Source organism: Saccoglossus kowalevskii, chromosome 4 (assembly GCF_978046115.1).
Source record: "Saccoglossus kowalevskii chromosome 4, keSacKowa6.1, whole genome shotgun sequence".
NCBI lineage: Eukaryota > Metazoa > Hemichordata > Enteropneusta > Harrimaniidae > Saccoglossus > Saccoglossus kowalevskii.
In genome coordinates this window covers 43,713,801-43,736,691 of record NC_140644.1, presented here as the reverse complement: position 1 = coordinate 43,736,691, position 22,891 = coordinate 43,713,801, and the positions used below count along the sequence as shown (strand labels likewise).

Below are 22,891 nucleotides of genomic sequence, written 5' to 3'. Positions count from 1 at the left end.
ACAATAGAGACAGACAGCTGAGTCCTGGCTGCAAAAAACACTATTTATTCAGTTATTCAACCGTCTGGCTGCAGGTGACTGACTGGATAGAACAGGGCGAATAATTGATACTGATGAAAGTACATATGGGTTTTTGAAATATTGTCTGCAGAGACAAATGTTACACATTTAAGAAAACATGCTTTGAACAGTGACAGTTTTCACAGAAAAATAAAGATTTACAGGAATAAAGTACAGGAATTCATTGAAATGAAACACCAACTTGTCCACCTCTAGTAATGGACAGCATGGTTCAGTTAATACAAAATAGAGATGAAAGTCAATGCAATGTGAGATGAATAAAAATACAGACACTAGAGATCCATGTCTCGGTATCAATTTAAATACATGTAATAACCATCATGTACATAAATAACTGATTTTATTTTTGCAGAAATATAAATTCCATAAAAATAAACTGCAAATTTGTCAAAATATGCAAATTATCATAAATTGGTTGTCAATATGCAAATTTAGTCCATCAAATTCAGGATAAAACAATTACCGAAGTGAAATAGAACATCTATAATAAAATGTTGGCTTTGTTCCTCACAAAAATAGGTTTTTTTGCTTTGATCACATTTACAATTACAAATTTTGATCAATTGATTGATGTGTTAAAAAAAAAATGAATTCGGTCTTTTTGAATCCTTGTCTAAAACCTGATCACAATATTATTTTGAAAAAAATTTAAAATAGCAAAAATCATTAACACACTCAAGAAACACAGCTTTAAATATAAATTATAATTTTTTAACAAATTTTACATAATCTATTTTGAATAAATAATATTCTTTGTATATGATAACTGGATATGAAGACAATGATTTCTGGGAACTGTCACATAGCTGGATAATCCACAGTCAATAGGTTTCTAACAATAGATCAACATACCAATATACTAATGGTATTACCCATTGTTATGTTAATGCATAGGGTGATGTAGCAGTGGTTGTTATTTATTCCACCTGGTAATCAGAGAAGATTATTTCAAATCTATACACGTGGCATGTAAGTGTACAAAATGCTGTTCCATCCACTGTCATTGTGGCTCTTCCATTTACTGTCACTGATAATTTGTTTATGCTAAATTTTGTTTGATTATAAGATATTACACGATGTATAATATGAATGACCCAGTTTGCAAGGAAACCATATTACCTGACATAAATTCTCGTCAGAACCAGGAGATCGGGATAATATAAAAAATGGCATGTATTACTTCCCAACTGTTATATGCAAATAAAGAAAGGATTTTTTATGAATATTGACAAGACAATGTATCATGATTCACGCTGTGCATAGTTTAATTAATACATGTGACTGACTTGACTACAAGCAATCTATAATGCTGTCAAAATATACGGGGTTCGTCCTATTTATAATAAATTGAGTGTCAATATGCAAATATAGTCCATAAACTTCATGATAAAACAATTACTGAAGTGTAATGGAACATCTGTTATAAAATTGTCTTTGTTTGCTGGAATTTTTGTTATCTTTTTACTTTTTTTTTTTCAATTTACAATTTCAATTTGGTATTAATAGATAATTTGAAAAATATTGAAAATATAATTTAGTGTGTCATTACTGTTGGAGGGAATACACTTGACATAACGCATGCTGAAAATCTTTCTAATTTGTTTGTCCATGGATGCTCAGTGGGTGATGTATTCAGTTTAGTATTGCAGGCAACTAAAATGAAATTTTCACCTTCTACCCAGTATAAAATAAAACAGTATATAGATGCTTGAATTTCTTATCTCTAATAATTTTTTTAATAATCTGATCAAAACTTACAGCCATTCTGAAATGACGTCCAATTTCTCCTAAATTAACTAAAATAATTCAAAAAAATACATAAAATTGCAAAATGTTGCTATACCATAATTTATTTAGGATGTTACAGATGGCTCTGTCTTATTAATATTCAAAAATATTTTTTTTTTCTGAATATGATAAATCATGAGACGATGACTGGCGTGTGAAACCGATGATAGCAAATCATTTACAGATACAAAAGCATGGAAATAATAACAATTGATTGGTGTATTATTAGACTGGTTTTATACATGGTTATTTGGAGATCCGGTACATATACTAAATAATGTACATGACACCCATTGTAACTATTAGTATTCAGACATTAGAATACTGCCTTCTGATTGGTTATTTATGTGACAGGCAATATAATAAATACAAGAAAAATAATTAAGTTAATGATCAAGATAAAAGTTCATTGCGAGTATAATTTCATGTTGTGAAGTACTATCAGTCAACCGTATGATGATTTTGTCTATTTTGTTATTTCTGAATCTCAGTTAACGAAAGTTGAAAAATTACCAGTACTGGATGTAAAAGTAAATGTCAAAGTTCAAGTGTGTGTGCGTGTGGGGGGGGGGACATGTAATGTCGCTGTACATCACTAATACCAATCACTTGAAAAAAACATCAATGAAATTTTTTCTTTTTAAATAAAATCAATGTTAAATTATCACAAAGGTGAGAAAAACATATTCATTTATACTAAATCATTATCTGCTATTTTTCAAAATTATAAAAAAGAAACAAATGTACCGCAATATTTAGAGTAATTAAACAGTTCTGCAGTTACTGATTTAGAGTAATTAAACAGTTCTGCAGTTACTGATTTAGAGTAATTAAACAGTTCTGCAGTTACTGATTTAGAGTAATTAAACAGTTCTGCAGTTACTGATTTAGAGTAATTAAACAGTTCTGCAGTTACTGATTTAGAGTAATTAAACAGTTCTGCAGTTACTGATTTAGAGTAATTAAACAGTTCTGCAGTTACTGATTTAAAGTAATTAAACAGTTCTGCAGTTACTGCCTATGGACTTTCTACAGCTGATTATGTCGTCTAGTCACGATAGACAAGTCTGAACATCTTAATTCCCAAAGAAAAAAAAAAACATTTTTAACAGTAATTCCGCAGATTACTCGATTTTCTGCCAATTTTGTAAAGAAGGATTCACCTGTTTGCGAACAGAAAATTATCAACCTTGAAATTTTATATTTGGGTGATCAAGCCATGCAGAAATGTACACAAGGGAGGTTCCTCACCTCTTGGGTGCTGTCATGTGATCATGTCATGTGACCTGCTGATATCTCTATTAACCAATACTACTTCTACATGACATGACATCATCCGTCAATACCATGCGTGTATCACAGACAGACTAAAGCAGTCTGCTTTAAGATAAATATTTTATCATTTATTTTTCAAAAGTGGTATATTATGTGGGATACATGCACAAACAAAAACCATTTTTTTCAGATAAAATAACAAGATAAGAAAATAATAGTTTTCAGATATTTCTGCTAGATGAGAAGTTCAAGCATCTATATATTCATCTTTCTTTTCACACATGTGAAGTGATAATACGATAAAATTAACTAAATGAATTCGTAATGCTGTGGGTAAGCAGCAGCCAACATAACCTTTAAAATGTTTTTTTGCAGGAAACTCTACACGCATTTTTAATGAAAAAAGTGACACTTATATTCCTTCTTTAATACTCATCACCATGGCAACACCACCATTTTTATTTCAGGGTGGAAGCCAAGACCATTCTACAATCTATTGTAGGGTCTAAGGCAACCAAATTGACATACTCACATGATGAAATTGACATACTCACATGATGAAATTGACATACTCACATGATGAAATTGACATACTCACATGATGAAATTACCAGAGGAAAAACAAACGTTGCAAATATTCTGCGAGTAAAATGTAGACATTTGCATTTGAAGCAGGTATAAATAATAATAATATTTTCATAGTTTTATTGGCACTGTGGGAAATTCTATTAATTATTCACATTTTTGTGGCTGTTTACATAATATTATTTTTTTAGAGCTGAAAGTGGATCTCATTACAATTTCCTGCCCTTCCATGCATTAAACTTCTAATATTAAATGACCCCCTAGCTCGTCAGGAATTAAGATCTCCACAATTTTACATTTTGCATGTCTTGGAATCTGATTGGTCAGTCTTTTTTGTGATGGAAAGTAAAAGAAATCCTGTTTTTGAGAAAAGTATATTTTCTCATAAAAACTAGAAATAATCTGCTGAGGTAACAGACGTCACATATGGTGTTTATCTAGTATTGCTGTTAGACCACCTACGGCAAACGTCCACTGTCTATATGATCAACGACACCGACAGGAAAAGCAGAAAATTTAAATATTCACTGAGCAGAAAAGATTTAAATCACAAACAAATATTACTGAACACATTCAATATTGTAGCATGCACTGCCCTGTGATAAGTCATTGCACATTGCTAAGTGAAACCATGGAAACGCATGTCAGGTAGAAAATAGTCTCTTCATCATCAACCAGACAATGTTTCCCAGAATGCTTTCAAGACAAGATGATGTCATCGATCGTGAGGTTGACATTTTTTTTTGTATTGTGCATGTCAGACTAGGCTTTCGACGTAATCGACATGAAGTGACATACGGCCATACGCCGTATTTGCAGACCGGATGAAAATGAAAACATGTATCAATTGTGAACCAATATTAAATCACCTGGCAACATGTACCAGCAAACCATTAAATTTGCCGTTGTCCAAGTCTGTCAATATTGTGCCCTTTTGAATTGTGAGTCACCCTTGTACAGCGAACAGCACAAAGCAATGTCAGGTTGTATATTGATTTACGACAGGCTTCTATTTTATTGCTATTGTTCCTTCATTCATTATTAATGGGTGGTTCACTATTGTCATCTTTCTTATTAACATCCTCTAACAGAGATGTCCATTCATCTTCTGTTTGCATCTAATTAACCCTCTGTGCTGCACTGTTCGTATCAATACCTTGTCCATTGCAAAGTGGCAACAATTCATGCGCACAAAAAGGAACAATGCTGGGAATTTCACAGGTTGGGGAGAATTGAGTTAAAATATTTGGAAAATATACAAAGATGTACAAGGAAATGAAATTTGAATCCAGCTGGTTGTCTCAATAAACAACTTTGTTGGGAGGAATACTATTTCATAGAAATTTATTTTTATGGGTTAATCATTATAAATAAAATCCATGAAAATATTTTTTTTTTTTTCAGAGGGTGATTACAAGGATTTACAAATTCTATGGAAGTAATTCACATATGTCCACTCAATTTATGGTTTTTGGTGAAAATAAACTCTAGCTAAAACACGTTATTCACAGTATTGCATTTCATTATAACATCACACCTACAAAACTTGAGCAGGCTGGAGGGTGATTTAGTCCTTGAGAACTGGTGGAAAATTAATTTAAATGACACACACCTAGCTAAAACTTAATTACACAAAGTATTATTTTATTGACACAATGTGCTTCCGGGCATTGTAAAATTGCAGTTGAACATTTCACTTTCCATCTTAATCAAATATTTTGTTTGGCTTCTCATGAAGATTGGTTTGAGTAAAGACTAATTTTACTTTTCATTTCTCAACAAATTGGAGCTAGAGAGATGCATTAATCCCTAGTGGTGATATGTCATTAGCACATTGTGTGGATGGTATCCAGTCTGCATTACACAGCCAAATATTAAATGTCATATTGTGTGGATAGTATCCAGTCTGCATTACACAGCCAAATATTAAATGTCATATTATGTGGATGGTATCCAGTCTGCATTACATAGCCAAATATTAAATGTCATATTGTGTGGATAGTATCCAGTCTGCATTACACAGCCAAATATTAAATGTCATATTGTGTGGATGGTATCCAGTCTGCATTACACAGCCAAATATTAAATGTCATATTGTGTGGATAGTATCCAGTCTGCATTACACAGCCAAATATTAAATGTCATATTGTGTGGATGGTATCCAGTCTGCATTACACAGCCAAATATTAAATGTCATATTATGTGGATGGTATCCAGTCTGCATTACATAGCCAAATATTAAATGTCATATTGTGTGGATAGTATCCAGTCTGCATTACACAGCCAAATATTAAATGTCATATTGTGTGGATGGTATCCAGTCTGCATTACATAGCCAAATATTAAATGTCATATTGTGTGGATAGTATCCAGTCTGCATTACACAGCCAAATATTAAATGTCATATTGTGTGGATGGTATCCAGTCTGCATTACACAGCCAAATATTAAATGTCATATTGTGTGGATAGTATCCAGTCTGCATTACACAGCCAAATATTAAAATGTCATATTATGTGGATGGTATCCAGTCTGCATTACACAGCCAAATATTGAATGTCATATTGTGTGGATGGTATCCAGTCTGCATTACACAGCCAAATATTAAATGTCATATTATGTGGATGGTATCCAGTCTGCATTACACAGCCAAATATTAAATGTCATATTATGTGGATGGTATCCAGTCTGCATTACACAGCCAAATATTGAATGTCATATTGTGTGGATAGTATCCAGTCTGCATTACACAGCCAAATATTAAATGTCATATTGTGTGGATGGTATCCAGTCTGCATTACACAGCCAAATATTAAATGTCATATTATGTGGATGGTATCCAGTCTGCATTACACAGCCAAATATTAAATGTCATATTATGTGGATGGTATCCAGTCTGCATTACACAGCCAAATATTAAATGTCATATTGTGTGGATAGTATCCAGTCTGCATTACACAGCCAAATATTAAATGTCATATTATGTGGATGGTATCCAGTCTGCATTACACAGCCAAATATTAAATGTCATATTGTGTGGATGGTATCCAGTCTGCATTACACAGCCAAATATTAAATGTCATATTGTGTGGATAGTATCCAGTCTGCATTACATAGCCAAATATTAAATGTCTTATTGTGTGGATAGTATCCAGTCTGCATTACATAGCCAAATATTAAATGTCATATTGTGTGGATGGTATCCAGTCTGCATTACACAGCCAAATATTAAATGTCATATTATGTGAATGGTATCCAGTCTGCATTACATAGCCAAATATTAAATGTCATATTGTGTGGATGGTATCCAGTCTGCATTACACAGCCAAATATTAAATGTCATATTATGTGGATGGTATCCAGTCTGCATTACACAGCCAAATATTAAATGTCATATTGTGTGGATAGTATCCAGTCTGCATTACACAGCCAAATATTAAATGTCATATTGTGTGGATGGTATCCAGTCTGCATTACACAGCCAAATATTAAATGTCATATTGTGTGGATGGTATCCAGTCTGCATTACACAGCCAAATATTAAATGTCATATTGTGTGGATAGTATCCAGTCTGCATTACACAGCCAAATATTAAATGTCATATTATGTGGATGGTATCCAGTCTGCATTACACAGTCAAATATTAAATGTCATATTGTGTGGATGGTATCCAGTCTGCATTACACAGCCAAATATTAAATGTCATTATGTGGATGGTATCCAGTCTGCATTACACAGTCAAATATTAAATGTCATATTATGTGGATGGTATCCAGTCTGCATTACACAGCCAAATATTAAATGTCATATTATGTGGATGGTATCCAGTCTGCATTACACAGTCAAATATTAAATGTCATATTATGTGGATGGTATCCAGTCTGCATTACACAGCCAAATATTAAATGTCATATTGTGTGGATGGTATCCAGTCTGCATTACACAGCCAAATATTAAATGTCATATTGTGTGGATAGTATCCAGTCTGCATTACACAGCCAAATATTAAATGTCATATTATGTGGATGGTATCCAGTCTGCATTACACAGTCAAATATTAAATGTCATATTGTGTGGATGGTATCCAGTCTGCATTACACAGCCAAATATTAAATGTCATATTATGTGGATGGTATCCAGTCTGCATTACACAGTCAAATATTAAATGTCATATTATGTGGATGGTATCCAGTCTGCATTACACAGCCAAATATTAAATGTCATATTGTGTGGATGGTATCCAGTCTGCATTACACAGCCAAATATTAAATGTCATATTGTGTGGATGGTATCCAGTCTGCATTACACAGTCAAATATTGAATGTCATATTATGTGGATGGTATCCAGTCTGCATTACACAGCCAAATATTAAATGTCATATTATGTGGATGGTATCCAGTCTGCATTACACAGCCAAATATTAAATGTCATATTGTGTGGATGGTATCCAGTCTGCATTACACAGTCAAATATTGAATGTCATATTATGTGGATGGTATCCAGTCTGCATTACACAGCCAAATATTAAATGTCATATTGTGTGGATGGTATCCAGTCTGCATTACACAGTCAAATATTGAATGTCATATTATGTGGATGGTATCCAGTCTGCATTACATAGCCAAATATTAAATGTCATATTATGTGGATGGTATCCAGTCTGCATTACACAGCCAAATATTAAATGTCATATTGTGTGGATGGTATCCAGTCTGCATTACACAGTCAAATATTGAATGTCATATTATGTGGATGGTATCCAGTCTGCATTACATAGCCAAATATTAAATGTCATATTATGTGGATGGTATCCAGTCTGCATTACACAGCCAAATATTGAATGTCATATTTACATCACAGGCATAACCATATGTACCTTTTCAACTTCACAAAAAATACAAAAACTTTTCAAACTGTAAAAATGTTTCCCTATATACATATACAGTTATTTTCACAAGTCACTGCATGAATGCTTCGTCCATAATGAAATGATGTGGACCACTGAACGACTGACACTAATCAATAATACCACCTGAGTACAGTCAATTCTTAGACTTGTATTTAATACACAGCTGCCTTTTTTTAAATATAGTTGTAAAATTCAGCTGCATATTTACTTTTTGCACAATGTTCATAATTTTATACTCCATACCAGCATGTATGTGATAACAATGTCAGAAGCGAAATCAACAAATGAGCCCAAATTATAGAAAAAGATAGCCACATGGCCATCAAATAAATGCAATAAATATTGTTTCTGATATGTGTTCATTATATTTAATCATAATGATTAATATATTTTGGTCATAAATCCAGAGAAATTGATTATTAAAATAACACCTCAATTTGTCTTTCTGCAGTTTACACTTAATTAAATATTAATTGTATGACTACAACTGGAACTAATTTGAGAATGGTGCTAAACGGGTTAAGACATGGTATCAATTCACAATTTGTATGTTGAATCAGACAACCCCAATGTAACTTGTGTACAATCATAAATTAAATGACATTTCACAGTACACCTACAAAACACATGTCAAAAGCAATATTTGATATGAATAAATTAGTATTCACTGACAAGGACAAGTCTTTCTCGTCAAAAACAGATGACATTCAAGATGGTCATTAATAAAATAATATCACAATGCAAAGACAAGCATGAAGTGAGAAAGTACAACGCAGCACTAAAGGGTAAATTGATTTGTGTCAACTTGTCATATCCATCACATACTAGTAAATCTTGGATGTTTGAGAGATTGTTAATGGCATTATTATAGACAAATCTGAAATCGCTTTTCCTGTTTTCAATGGAAAATGTCTATAGAATAGAATAGAATAGAATAGAATAGAATAGAATAGAATAGAATAGAATAGAATAGAATAGAATAGAATAGAATAGAATAGAATAGAATAGAAAATAAATTGTATTAAGGGAATAAATACCTGATTAAAATTAGGTTCAGAATAAAGTGGATTTATTAAAAAAGTACAGATAGCTGTGAACACTGAGTTCATTAAAGTCTGATTCTTCATCTCCCCTCCCCCCTGCAGAAATAATGGTACATTCCATAAAGTGCATGTCATGTCATGAACCATTTTTGGTGAAGAGTACCATTAAGACTAATCAACACAATAGCAGAATTACAACTAGATACATTTATTTGATTGCACAGATCTGAATTTCAATTCATAATTTGCATCATAATTCATCTTTATATTCAGCACACAGAAAATAATGATACCTGAGAAATGTTAAATGTGCTACAAATTTCAGTTTCTATGACAACTGCATTTGGCTACAAGATATAAAGACTGTAGATGATTTGAAGATGGCATTTAAAGTTTCATTCCCACAAGGCATAGTTTGTCCTTGAAGTTGCATTGTAGGTGTGTTTGTATACTGGCTACAATCCGCCAGCACTTTCAAAATTAAATAGAAAGAAAATTAGGATGAAAATATCTACTTTTAATATATCAAATTATTTTAGCTAAAACTGCATCATTTGTACACATTTTATCTTGTCCTTGTAAATCATACCTAAGACAGATTTTTTACATTTGTACATTCATAAATTTATAATAGTGACAGACAAAATAAGTTTACCAATAATAACAATTTCTGGTGATTTTGGGGACACCAGAACTTTTGTTTTATGTCTTAAATTAGTTGTGACATTTTCTTTGTAAACCAATAACCCAACACTCAATAGAAACATGTATATAGGTGTTTATATACACACATGATTGAACCAAATTATTAAAACAACTAATATTATAATACCAGAAAAATGATTGACAGTTTTTTCTAATTTTGACAATTCAATATTGTGAGTCACCCTCACATTTCTCAAAGACACCCTAGTAATTTGATAAAAGCAAACATGTAACTACAGATGTCCATATATTGGAAGTGAAAAGGTCAAACAACAGTAATATGGCAATTTAGAAATGTCATTCATTCACAATCTACTTCAAGGACACATTGAATAGTAATTTTCAGCTGCTTCATTTTGATAGCGCCAGTTGTCGTGCAGTGAGTTAACATTTATTAAAAAATGAACAATGAATGTACTTTACACACGCTGTATAATCACATGGGTCCCATGTTACAACCATGTAAATTGCTAAGAAAGTTTATCATTGGTTTTGTTTTGTTTTTTGACAAAGTTTGTTAGAATTCATATTTTTTTTTAATTTTATTTCCTAAGTTCTTTATATACAGTAGTTATACATTGTACATGTATATTTTTAAATACATGAATTTCTTTTGGTTTCTGACGTTATATTCAAAATTGGAAAATATTACTCCCTAGATATATCATTTTTGTCAATATAAATAAGTTAATACTATATACTTCTATTGTGCTAGGCATTCTGCATGGATTATTTAGATTTAAACAAATCCATTAGATTTTTATAGAATAACAAGTGTTAATCAAATACTGTGTCAATACCCGGTTCTCATAACAACTTCCACATAATACTCACATACACATTTCATGAAAATTCCATTTACCAAAATAAATAAATACACAATATTTCTGAACGATATTTAAACAAAATGATGAGCATATTTCATAATCAGTCAGCAATTTTCATGATGATTGATTGACATCCCATCAAAGGAAACCATGGCAACTACTTCTTCTGCCTCCAGGATACCTACCTTTGTTATAAAAACCAATTGGTAGAATTGTGAATTCATTTTTAGGATTGCCATCAGGTTTTCATCATCGTTATCTATACAACATGGATGGTTCATCGTATTCAAGATACCCTTTTCAGACTCTTTAGTCATGCAGTATAATACATGCATCTGACAAGATATAGCCCGAGGTGACAGGAGACTTTATCTATATATATAAGTAAATGGACTCCACAACTATACAGAAACATTCTTTAAACTGATAGACTTGGAAGGTTAGTAGTTACTGCATCTTATATTTAGACTATCACAATACAGACTGCTGACAATTAGCTGACTTTTTAGGAATAACTTTAATATGATTTGATAACAAATATACATGTAAATGTATGAAATGAGATTGGGAGAATGAAAAATATATTTTGTAAGTTCAGATAGATACTTTTACTTCATAATGTTTAATTGCATGTTATCGCTATAGTAATATATTCATCGTCAATATCCTCTGAGATAATGAAAACAATTAACTTTCACATCACAAATGCAGGGCATCAAGGGAATGGTTTTGACCAAGCTTGATACTACAAACTTCCTGTGCTTACTGAAGCACATCCATATTATGCAAATTTAATATGTGGATACATACAGAAAAAATATTTCATTAATTATACAATTATGTTATGACATCACCTTTTGAAACAAAGAGAATACTTTTGTGTCATATAAGGCATCCGATCTATTTTAATAATTAATTAATATTCATTAGATTCAACTAAATATATTCAGGAAGGGCATAAGGTTTTATATTCTACAGGTATGTCCAACATATATTAGCTTAATTTAGTGGATTTTATAAATTTGAAAAAAAAAAACTAATCGTCATAGTAATGAAAATTTCTTTGCAGTTGTCTGATATCATGTACCCTGATTTGAACTTTACATCTTCAACTCAGTACATGATGCACACATTGAATTTACATTATCTTGATCCCGAGATCAATTTTGTTAGTCAAGAAAAATGTTAAATTTGTAGTAGTGTACATTTTCCTGAGATCTTTAAAACAATAAATCATGATAGTGAAAGTTTGTTTCCAAATTAACAATTATCGTGAAAATTAACACACATTTATCGTACATTAATTATGCATGAAACCCAAAGGACATACATCCTGGTATTTTTGGAGGTATTGTCAGCAACAATTTTCATAATAACCTCATGTCATATAATGACAAATATATGTCAAAATGAAAATTTATTTCTTCAAATTAAATTGCTTTTCATAAACATTTAGTACAATACCAGTAATTTAGCGTGTTTGATGAATATTATTCATCATCAATTTAGCAATAAAATGATTGGAATACATGATCCATTACACTAGATAAGCCTGTCTTTTAAATTAAGGCTTCAAGTTCAAAGTGGTATTTAAATCATCATGAATAATTCAGAACTTGCTCATGTTGGGTGACAGTTATATTGTTAATCTAAATTCAAAATGGCTACCTTATACCTTAGCATTTTGAAACTTGTGGTTATTTTCCAGATCTGACAGATCATATGATGGATTGATAGCTTTGCTTGTAATTGGTTTAGGTCAAGTGTCAAGGTCGTGCATTTATTTCAATGTAGAAACCAAGACTACTGTGCTCAGATACACCAAGACTTATAAAGTACAAAATTAATGAACTGTAATATAGAAATTTTCCATTCTCCCTAGGATAAAACAAAGCATTGTTATTTTATGCCAAATACAAACAACTTATCCAGACTGTCTGAAGTGAAGTGTCATATGTTTAATGCGTTAAGCCACAAACATGCAATTCTAATTGCTGTCCAGGCAGCAACTGTAGCAGCTTGTGACATCATTTGTAGAAGAGTGATTTCAGCAAATGTGCCTAAAATAGGTTAAGTATGTCAACACCCAAAATAATTTGCACAAAAACAGTATATTGAGACCATTTTACATAATATTTGATTTTATTGTAATGTTATTAACTTAACCTAGATATTAATGTGATATGATTTTTTCTAACATTTCCATACATCTTTGTATGATACAGTAAGACATTGGTAAGACAATGGTGTGTTCTACTTACATATATTTGGAACATAGGATATGTGTACAAAACAATTCTCACACATGTAAAAATTTTAATTTATGAAATATGAGCTCAACATTTTACTTTCACAATTTTGTTTATATCACAAACATCTTATTAATGATTCAACACTGTCTCCCTCATATAAATAAAGTTTCATTCACATTATGTCTGTTACAACAGAATACAATAATTCTTTAAGATTACCATGGCAATACTTTGAAAGTGTATCAAATATCATCCTTATTAATAATTAATAACTTAGTCTACTTTATTAGTGTGGGTCAGTGAGCTGTCAAAAACATTTTATCATTATTTTACAAAATTGAAATCAAAACTAAATAGAACTATAAGACTCCAGTACGTTTTGTGCTGACATCCATTCTAACAGAGTTTTAAATACAAAACACATCAACTCATCAAACTCACTGAAGTGAGACACTAACACTGAGGCAGTTCTATTGATTGCCATAGTAACCATTGCATACCAGTAATCTAACAATCTATCTAATCAGTGGCTGTATAAATGCAACCAATGGCTTTATAATTGCAACCAATGCCTTTATAAGTGCAACCAGTGGCTGTATAAATGCAACCAATGGCTTTATAAGTGCAACCAATGGCTTTATAAGTGCAACCAATGGCTTTATATGTGTAACCAATGGCTTTATAATTGTAACCAATGGCTTTATAAGTGCAACCAATGGCTTTATAAGTGCAACCAATGGCTTTATAATTGCAACCAATGCTTTTATAAGTGCAACCAATGGCTTTATAATTGTAACCAATGGCTTTATAATTGCAACCAATGCCTTTATAAGTGCAACCAATGGCTTTATAAGTGCAACCAATGGCTTTATAATTGCAACCAATGGCTTTATAATTGCAACCAATGCCTTTATAAGTGCAACCAATGGCTTTATAAGTGCAACCAATGGCTTTATAAGTGCAACCAATGCCTTTATAAGTGCAACCAATGCCTTTATAAGTGCAACCAATGGCTGTATAAGTGCAACCAATGCCTTTATAAGTGCAACCAATGGCTTTATAAGTGCAACCAATGGCTTTATAAGTGCAACCAATGCCTTTATAAGTGCAACCAATGCCTTTATAAGTGCAACCAATGCCTTTATAAGTGCAACCAATGGCTGTATAAGTGCAACCAATGGCTTTATAAATGCAACCAATGGCTTTATAAATGCAACCAATGGCTTTATAATTGCAACCAATGCCTTTATAAGTGCAACCAGTGGCTGTATAAATGCAACCAATGGCTTTATAATTGCAACCAATGCCTTTATAAGTGCAACCAGTGGCTGTATAAATGCAACCAATGGCTTTATAATTGCAACCAATGCCTTTATAAGTGCAACCAGTGGCTGTATAAATGCAACCAATGGCTTTATAAGTGCAACCAATGGCTTTATAATTGTAACCAATGGCTTTATAATTGCAACCAATGCCTTTATAAGTGCAACCAATGCCTTTATAAGTGCAACCAATGGCTTTATAAATGCAACCAATGGCTTTATAATTGCAACCAATGCCTTTATAAGTGCAACCAGTGGCTGTATAAATGCAACCAATGGCTTTATAAGTGCAACCAATGGCTTTATAAGTGCAACCAATGCCTTTATAAGTGCAACCAGTGGCTGTATAAATGCAACCAATGGCTTTATAAGTGCAACCAATGGCTTTATAATTGTAACCAATGGCTTTATAATTGCAACCAATGCCTTTATAAGTGCAACCAATGGCTTTATAAGTGCAACCAATGGCTGTATAAGTGCAACCAATGCCTTTATAAGTGCAACCAATGGCTTTATAAATGCAACCAATGGCTTTATAAATGCAACCAGTGGCTGTATAAATGCAACCAATGGCTTTATAAGTGCAACCAATGGCTTTATAATTGCAACCAATGCCTTTATAAGTGCAACCAATGGCTTTATAATTGTAACCAATGGCTTTATAATTGCAACCAATGGCTGTATAAGTGCAACCAATGGCTGTATAAGTGCAACCAATGGCTGTATAAATGCAACCAATGCCTTTATAAGTGCAACCAGTGGCTTTATAAATGCAACCAATGGCTTTATAAATGCAACCAATGGCTTTATAAGTGCAACCAATGGCTTTATAATTGTAACCAATGGCTTTATAAATGCAACCAATGGCTTTATAAGTGCAACCAATGGCTTTATAATTGTAACCAATGGCTTTATAAATGTAACCAATGGCTTTATAAGTGCAACCAATGGCTTTATAAGTGCAACCAATGGCTTTATAAGTGCAACCAATGGCTTTATAAATGCAACCAATGGCTTTATAAATGCAACCAATGGCTTTATAAGTGCAACCAATGGCTTTATAAGTGCAACCAATGGCTTTATAAGTGTAACCAATGGCTTTATAAGTGCAACCAATGGCTTTATAAATGCAACCAATGGCTTTATAAATGCAACCAATGGCTTTATAAGTGCAACCAATGGCTTTATAATTGTAACCAATGGCTTTATAAATGTAACCAATGGCTTTATAAGTGCAACCAATGGCTTTATAAGTGCAACCAATGGCTTTATAAGTGCAACCAATGGCTTTATAAGTGCAATCAATGGCTTTATAAATGCAACCAATGGCTTTATAAATGCAACCAATGGCTTTATAAATGCATGTCCAAAATCAAATCATTCAGTGTATATACTGTACTATCAAGAAGAGGAAATTTACCCCAGAGAATATTGAATGCTAAAAAATTTTACAGATGGCAATGACTGGTAATAATTTTCCACCATAACAAGGTGTCCTCAACACACAAAAAAATAAAATTATACTAAACAACAAGCTCAATTTGTGACTTTACAGAAAGATTTAGGGTTGGCGGCAGGTTCTAATGAAAACATTATTCAAATGCTACCTAAATGTCAGCATGTCTTCTATCCCCAACACATTAATACGAGTGATAAATTTCACACCATTTCCAATATACAATTCTGAAAGGATTAATACAGTGGTGGATTATCCTCACAGGCATAGATCACATTATGATATATAATCCTCCCAGGAATACTCAGTATTAATTCATCAGCTGTGATCTTATTTTAATCTTTGACCCTTGACCTGTATTTGAAAACAACTTGAAATATCAACTACATGTAGTTTTGAATTTTTAATATTCTTGAATTAACATAATTTTGGCAAGATTTATTGGAGATATTTACTGAGATTAATAATTCTGGTAAAACTTAAAATTAAAAATTTAACTGAACTTCAAAAAATTATCATCCTAAATGCTTTTTCTAATTGATTGACTGTAACAATGGAACAGAAACAAAATATTTTAGATTACAAATGATAGTATTTGATTTGAATATTACAGAATCAAATTAAAATTCTACAATATTATACACAGAAAGGCAAGATTTAATTAGCTGATGGTAACAATCTGTGACTGAATATAGGGAATAAGGGATTTGAACAATGTGACTTCTGTCAGCCTGCAAGGCTTATATAAGTAATTACAAGTGACTCTGCTTTGGTTTCATGGTTGTTGAGCAGATTACAAGAACTAAACCTGTGTACATGCGACCAGCAAAATCAACCATAAAATATTGCTTGTATATTCATCAGATACGATTCAGTTCAGTTGGATAAAATAAAAATATGCTGGTAGAATACAAACACTTCAGGACACAATAAAGTTTACTGGTAAGGTTGTGAATGTCAAGGATCCATCTTAAAAAATGTGGGGGGTTTGACCACTCAACTCCCTCACTGATTCTATTTACAAATACCAGCCATGGCCATTGTAGGAATGATATATACTGTACTGGGATGTGATCTTTTGACCCAGCGTCAGTAACGATCACTAAACCCATCAGTATTGTGCTCAAACAATACTCAACAATGCTTTTCAAGTGTGGTTAGTTGCTATGGATCGTTCCACCCTCATAAACACGATGTAACATCGATAATATCCGACAACAGATATTCATTTATTCCACAAGATTCATTTTTATACTTCAATTTATTTTTAAAATGATTCTTAATTTATTTCTCCATTCAAATTAAAATAATCAAGGTGGTGTTTTTTTTTATAAATCACTGGTGACCGACATTGACCCAATTTCAATACCTCAAAGTATTTTTCTTAAATATGTACTTGAAGCTGTTCAAAATAATTTTATTGACACTCTCTGTAACAAATACTATCATTTTCTCACCTTTATGTTTGGAAAATAATTCCAAAAACAAAGAAATAACTTACTAAACAAATAATTAAATTATGTAATTCATATAACTGTCAAAAAAAAAAATTGTCATTAATAGAAAAATGAACAGTTGTACAAGTGAGCCATCATAGCAGTAACCAATAGCAACCATAACAACAACTTCACAAAGTCCTGTATAAACAGTAGTAATGTTTTGAACCAATACTGACTGTACACATTAGGTAATCATGGTCAAATTGGGATTTAAAATGACAATAAATCTTTTGATAACAATATCTTTATCCAGAGATTAAATTTTCGAAAGACACATATCCAGCAGACAGATAATACTACAGGGGAGCTACAAGTGGTATTAAGTTTATTGACAACCACTATTGTTACAGTTGTTTGTATGTTTCTATAGCACAGTGTACACTGTTTTCAATCACACAAAAATAAAGGCAACTTAAATCAATAATAAAAACTCAGTTTATTTATAGAGTTAAATTAACCTTGAAGTACGATGACTGGAGAAAAGAAATCGACAATGTGTAGACATGTAGATGCATAAACAGTTGGGTTGTCACAATTTATTTAATATCCTACCAACGAAGTACCATTCCAAATGAATGGCAGAGTTGTAGCTAAACCATAGCAATGCCATCACCTGCCTAAAGTATTTGTATTAATGATACAAACTCCATTGCTGACATTTTACAACACAGTAAATGCTAACATTTTTACTGTTAGCAATATTTCAGTTGGCAGGATGAGATTTGACCTCAAACTTTACAGTTGGGGACGTAGCTAATAATAGAACAATCTAAGCTGATGAATACCTTATGGAAAAGAATTTTAATACTAGTATATAAATATATTATTATTATATTCATAAATTAATATTGCAGTTCTAGTTATTTAATTCTTTTTTATTCAATACTTCAATCTATAACTCAAATCTTGACCATAAATCGACATTCTCCTCTGCCAATTGTCTAAGAAACCAGAAATGTTGATAGAACTTTAATGGCATGCACATATTGTGAGATAACGAGGGAATCATGGTATAGCACAGGACAATACAATTATGCTAATGTGTTTTAATGACTTTGAAGAAATTTATTTTTAAATTACAACTGTCTGCATTTGCAGAATTTTGTCATCAAGATAATACTTTTTTGTGCACTGAATAAATTAATAAGTTTATGATAAATAATAATTCACTACATTTTTCTCAACATGAATTATCTCGATTAACAACATCTATTGATATTGATCTTTTAATGAAATTATATACCGTAAGAAACTCTAAATGCCAGCGGGTGTGAGTTAATCTGAAATACATAACAGAATTCAATTATATCCCAGTGGGTCGACTAAAAGGTCTTCTTATTAAATTACAGTCTGAAACCGATAGACTTCCTGCATTGTAGGGTCCTTCATTAGATAGTCTTTGCATAACTGTGTAATCTGTCTATTTATTATTTTAACACCTATGGCACAACACCACACCACACAACACCACACAACACCACACCACACAACACCACACAACACCACACCACACAACACAACACAACACAACACCACCACACAACACCACACAACACCACACAACACCACACCACACACCACAACACACACCACAACACACCACACAACACACCACACAACACACCACACCACACCACACAACACCACACCACACAACACCACACCACCACACCACACCACCACACCACACCACACCACACCACCACACCACACAACACACCACATCACACAACACACCACACCACACAACACACCACACCACACAACAACACACCACACCACCACACCACGACACGACCCGACAACCACAAAGGTAGAACAATACATGCTGCACGTCAAAGTCAAGTATTTTTATTATGCCCCAAAGTGTCAAATAATGAAGTAAACTTGTGAAAATGGCCGACAAACAACTTGCTTGCATTCTCTACATGTTGCTATGTATTGTACAATACTTTTATTTTCACTGTTTTTGATGAAGGAATGATTCAGTGAAAATAAAATCTGGCGAATATAAAGTATTTTACAGTATGTGATTTTATGTTCTCTATGATAACATGTGGTTATATAAAGTTTTGCCATTTTCTTGAAAACTGACAGCTTGCGCAATTGAATAACAATTCCAGAAAGTTGTTTGAAAAATTACCATTTATGTATTTCAAATAGAACACATATGTAAAAGTAAATACATGCTTTGTGTTTTATTTGCTAGTCTCTTGGTCATATTTTTAATTCTGAATTAATAGGGAACGGGGCAAGTATTGTAAGCCGACTCATTTTGTTTATGTCAACGTTTCAATATATAAAACTCAAAGGAGAAATCTAGAAATGCTTTTATGTCATCAGGTTTATATTTCCATAAGGGCAAATTGTCAAGACCACGAGTAAATACAACTTCTGTGAAATTCAGCCAAGCAGACAAGCTAAATTTGTGAGATCTGACTTAGAATATACAATAATACAATTCACAGTAATAGAGAAGGAAATGGGGCATGGATTAACTTAAATTGTTGACAAATATTTGTCATCACACCAACCAGGTTATTTGAAGCAAGCACTCCACAACTACCAAACAATTTCGGTAATAACGAGTTCCATTCTGGGTCAGTAAAAACCATCAACTGGATTTAGTTATAATGGGTTTATATCGGACTAAGCACAAGAGATGGTAAATTCCATTGTTAAAAAACTTAATTAGGGTAATTAAGCTGGCGAAAAGGAAATGAGAAATAATTGCATCTATTAAATAAATATTAGATTATTATATATGCATAGAATATGATAATTATAATAATGAAATAGAATGCTTCATTTCTTTCTTACTCTACTTGAGAGGTCCACTGTAGGTGATTGATTTATCAAGCATTAAACAATCTTACAATAATAAAAGACCTTCAAACTGAAGAATGATAAACAGAACCATTTGTGAGTTAGATATCATACATTACGCCGCCCCCATTTAAATATTCAATTTCCATGGGAATTATAGCTTTTCTCAGCAGGGGAACATTACGTAATTCCACCTCTTAGTCACCCCTGTATGTAAATTATTACACAGCATGATTCAACTCACAAAAACATTTTATTCGGTTTCTTATTGGTTTAATTCACTGCTAGATACACAGATACACATCAAAATCAGTTAATTAGACTTGGCAATGTTAACAAGGGGGATAGGGGGTCTTAATTAAGATTAAGAATTTGATAATTAGGCCAGTGACATTTTTTTTAATGATTTCTTAATTGAATTGTTTCTTCTGATAGTATACAAAATATATTATAATTTTTACGTTTGTTTGCAGTAGGCTAGTGTAGTTGAGTTATGAATGCTAATAAGTCAGTGTGCATCATCTCAAGGTTGGCTTGAGTACAGTGGGCCACATATTACAGTATACACCTACATGCAGATACCCATATCAGATTATTCTGTACTCCGTAACCAACCACGGCGTTATTGTTAGTAATTTATGCCTCTAAAACTCAAGTCAACAAGCCGTCTATAATTTCAATTCAACATTATCAATAGTGTGGTAGTATAATTGGTTATGCTAAATTGGAGCCGAGTAAAACACACACCGTAACACAATACACCAGCCACGGTAACTGACATGCCGTTATATGCAGACAATTGATAACATTGTATGAACGAATTGGTTGTCGGTAACTCACCTGTCGTCCGTCCACTGTGTATAACTTGCGTACCGCTCCGGAATCCAGTTTGATGGCATCGGTGATGTCGTTCAGAACCTGCTCAAAACTGTGTGCTGTCTTTTTGTTCAGAAGTATACGAACCGCTTTTCTGGGTTTTGGTCCATTTTTTATTATTGTCACTAACTTAGGCTTTATGAAATCTCTCTCGTCTAAAATTAACTGGCTACCACCATCGATGCTATCATTCTCGAAAAAGGCACCACCTCCTCCACCGCTGACTGCACCCCCTGGGGTGGCTCCCCCTTTCCGTTTCATTTTGGGAGTTGTGGATCCAACCTTCCATTCTGGGTTGGTTGTTTTCTTGTAGTCGATTCGTTTGAAAACATCGGTCGACGCGCAGACGTAGCTTTGACCTTCCTCTAAATCATCAAGGCTGTTAATTTTTCCACCCCCATCGATTGTAAAGATTGTACGAACACCTTGGGGCAGACTCACTTTATCATTCAATGTACGCGTCAAGTCCGCTAGCAGTGCCTCAAAACTGCGAAACCTTTCCAGAGATACCGCCAACACGATACCTTTGTAGAACCTGTCGCCGTTTCGATAGAATCGGACTTTCTTGGCTTTTTTCTCCGAGCTCAATTTTCTGAGGCTGGTTCGAATCAATACGCCATGAGCACTGTGTGAAGGACTGGGAAGACCGCTTCTTTGGAGACGATTGCGTCTCAGATTATCGAACGTGAAATGTTCTGTGGCTTCAAATCCACCGGAATAACCATTTTCAGCCATGTTGCTTTCGGATAACCAGTTACTTGGATTGGGATGGAATGACTGGTACCCACCTCTGAACAGAATTACAGTAATAACAGATCAATAATAACAATAAAAAAAACAAAAAAAACAATGCTACAAACAGTTATAAATATAACAATACATGTAACTGTTTTCTTTAAAACTGTAAGTGTTTTTTCATTGACGGTCGTGCGATTTTTCAAAAGATCGGACATGCGCCGTGCAATTTTACTAAGTGATACAGAAAACGTCATTTGCTAAATTGATAGGAAATCGTGTCTGTCCACAGCATGTCTATAGTCTGTGATCAGAAGGCTCACAAAAGAAAAGAAAAATATTTACACAAGATACAATAACTTACCTCTGTTGAATTAACGGTCGCAGTGATTGTTCTATGTAAACAAAATATTAGATTCTACAATCTAAGACAATCTCGGCGTAATCTTACTCTGCGTCGAAGTCCGCGGTAGACGTAGCTATGCTCGAATAGAAATTGACAACACTCAGCTCACACAGGTCAGTGTCTATTACACACAGCCTCGCTATCGTACTATGGATCAGACCATTTAGAATAGGGGACCGAGACTAATCAGGTACGATAATGTGTCGAATATGTTTGTCTCGAATTACACACACTGCCTCGCAAACTGCGATCGGACGCGGAAAATGAAAGTTTGAGTTCCTTGTTTTCCTTGTTCAATTTTAGTG

The 22,891-nt window shown here is 33.0% G+C and overlaps 1 protein-coding gene across 1 annotated transcript in view; it reads right to left on the bottom strand.

Moving 5' to 3' along the window:
- Positions 1–22,660, bottom strand: part of LOC100313589 (doublecortin-like protein kinase) — a 66,844-nt gene extending 44,184 nt beyond the window's left edge. The window contains exons 1-2 of the mRNA NM_001168056.1: positions 22,545–22,660; positions 21,410–22,235 (exon numbers count right to left, since the gene is read on the bottom strand). Coding sequence (NP_001161528.1) covers positions 21,410–22,180 — 771 coding nt within the window. The 5' untranslated portion in view covers positions 22,181–22,235; positions 22,545–22,660. The remainder of the gene's footprint in view (positions 1–21,409; positions 22,236–22,544) is intronic.
- Positions 22,661–22,891: the final 231 nt, after the last annotated feature.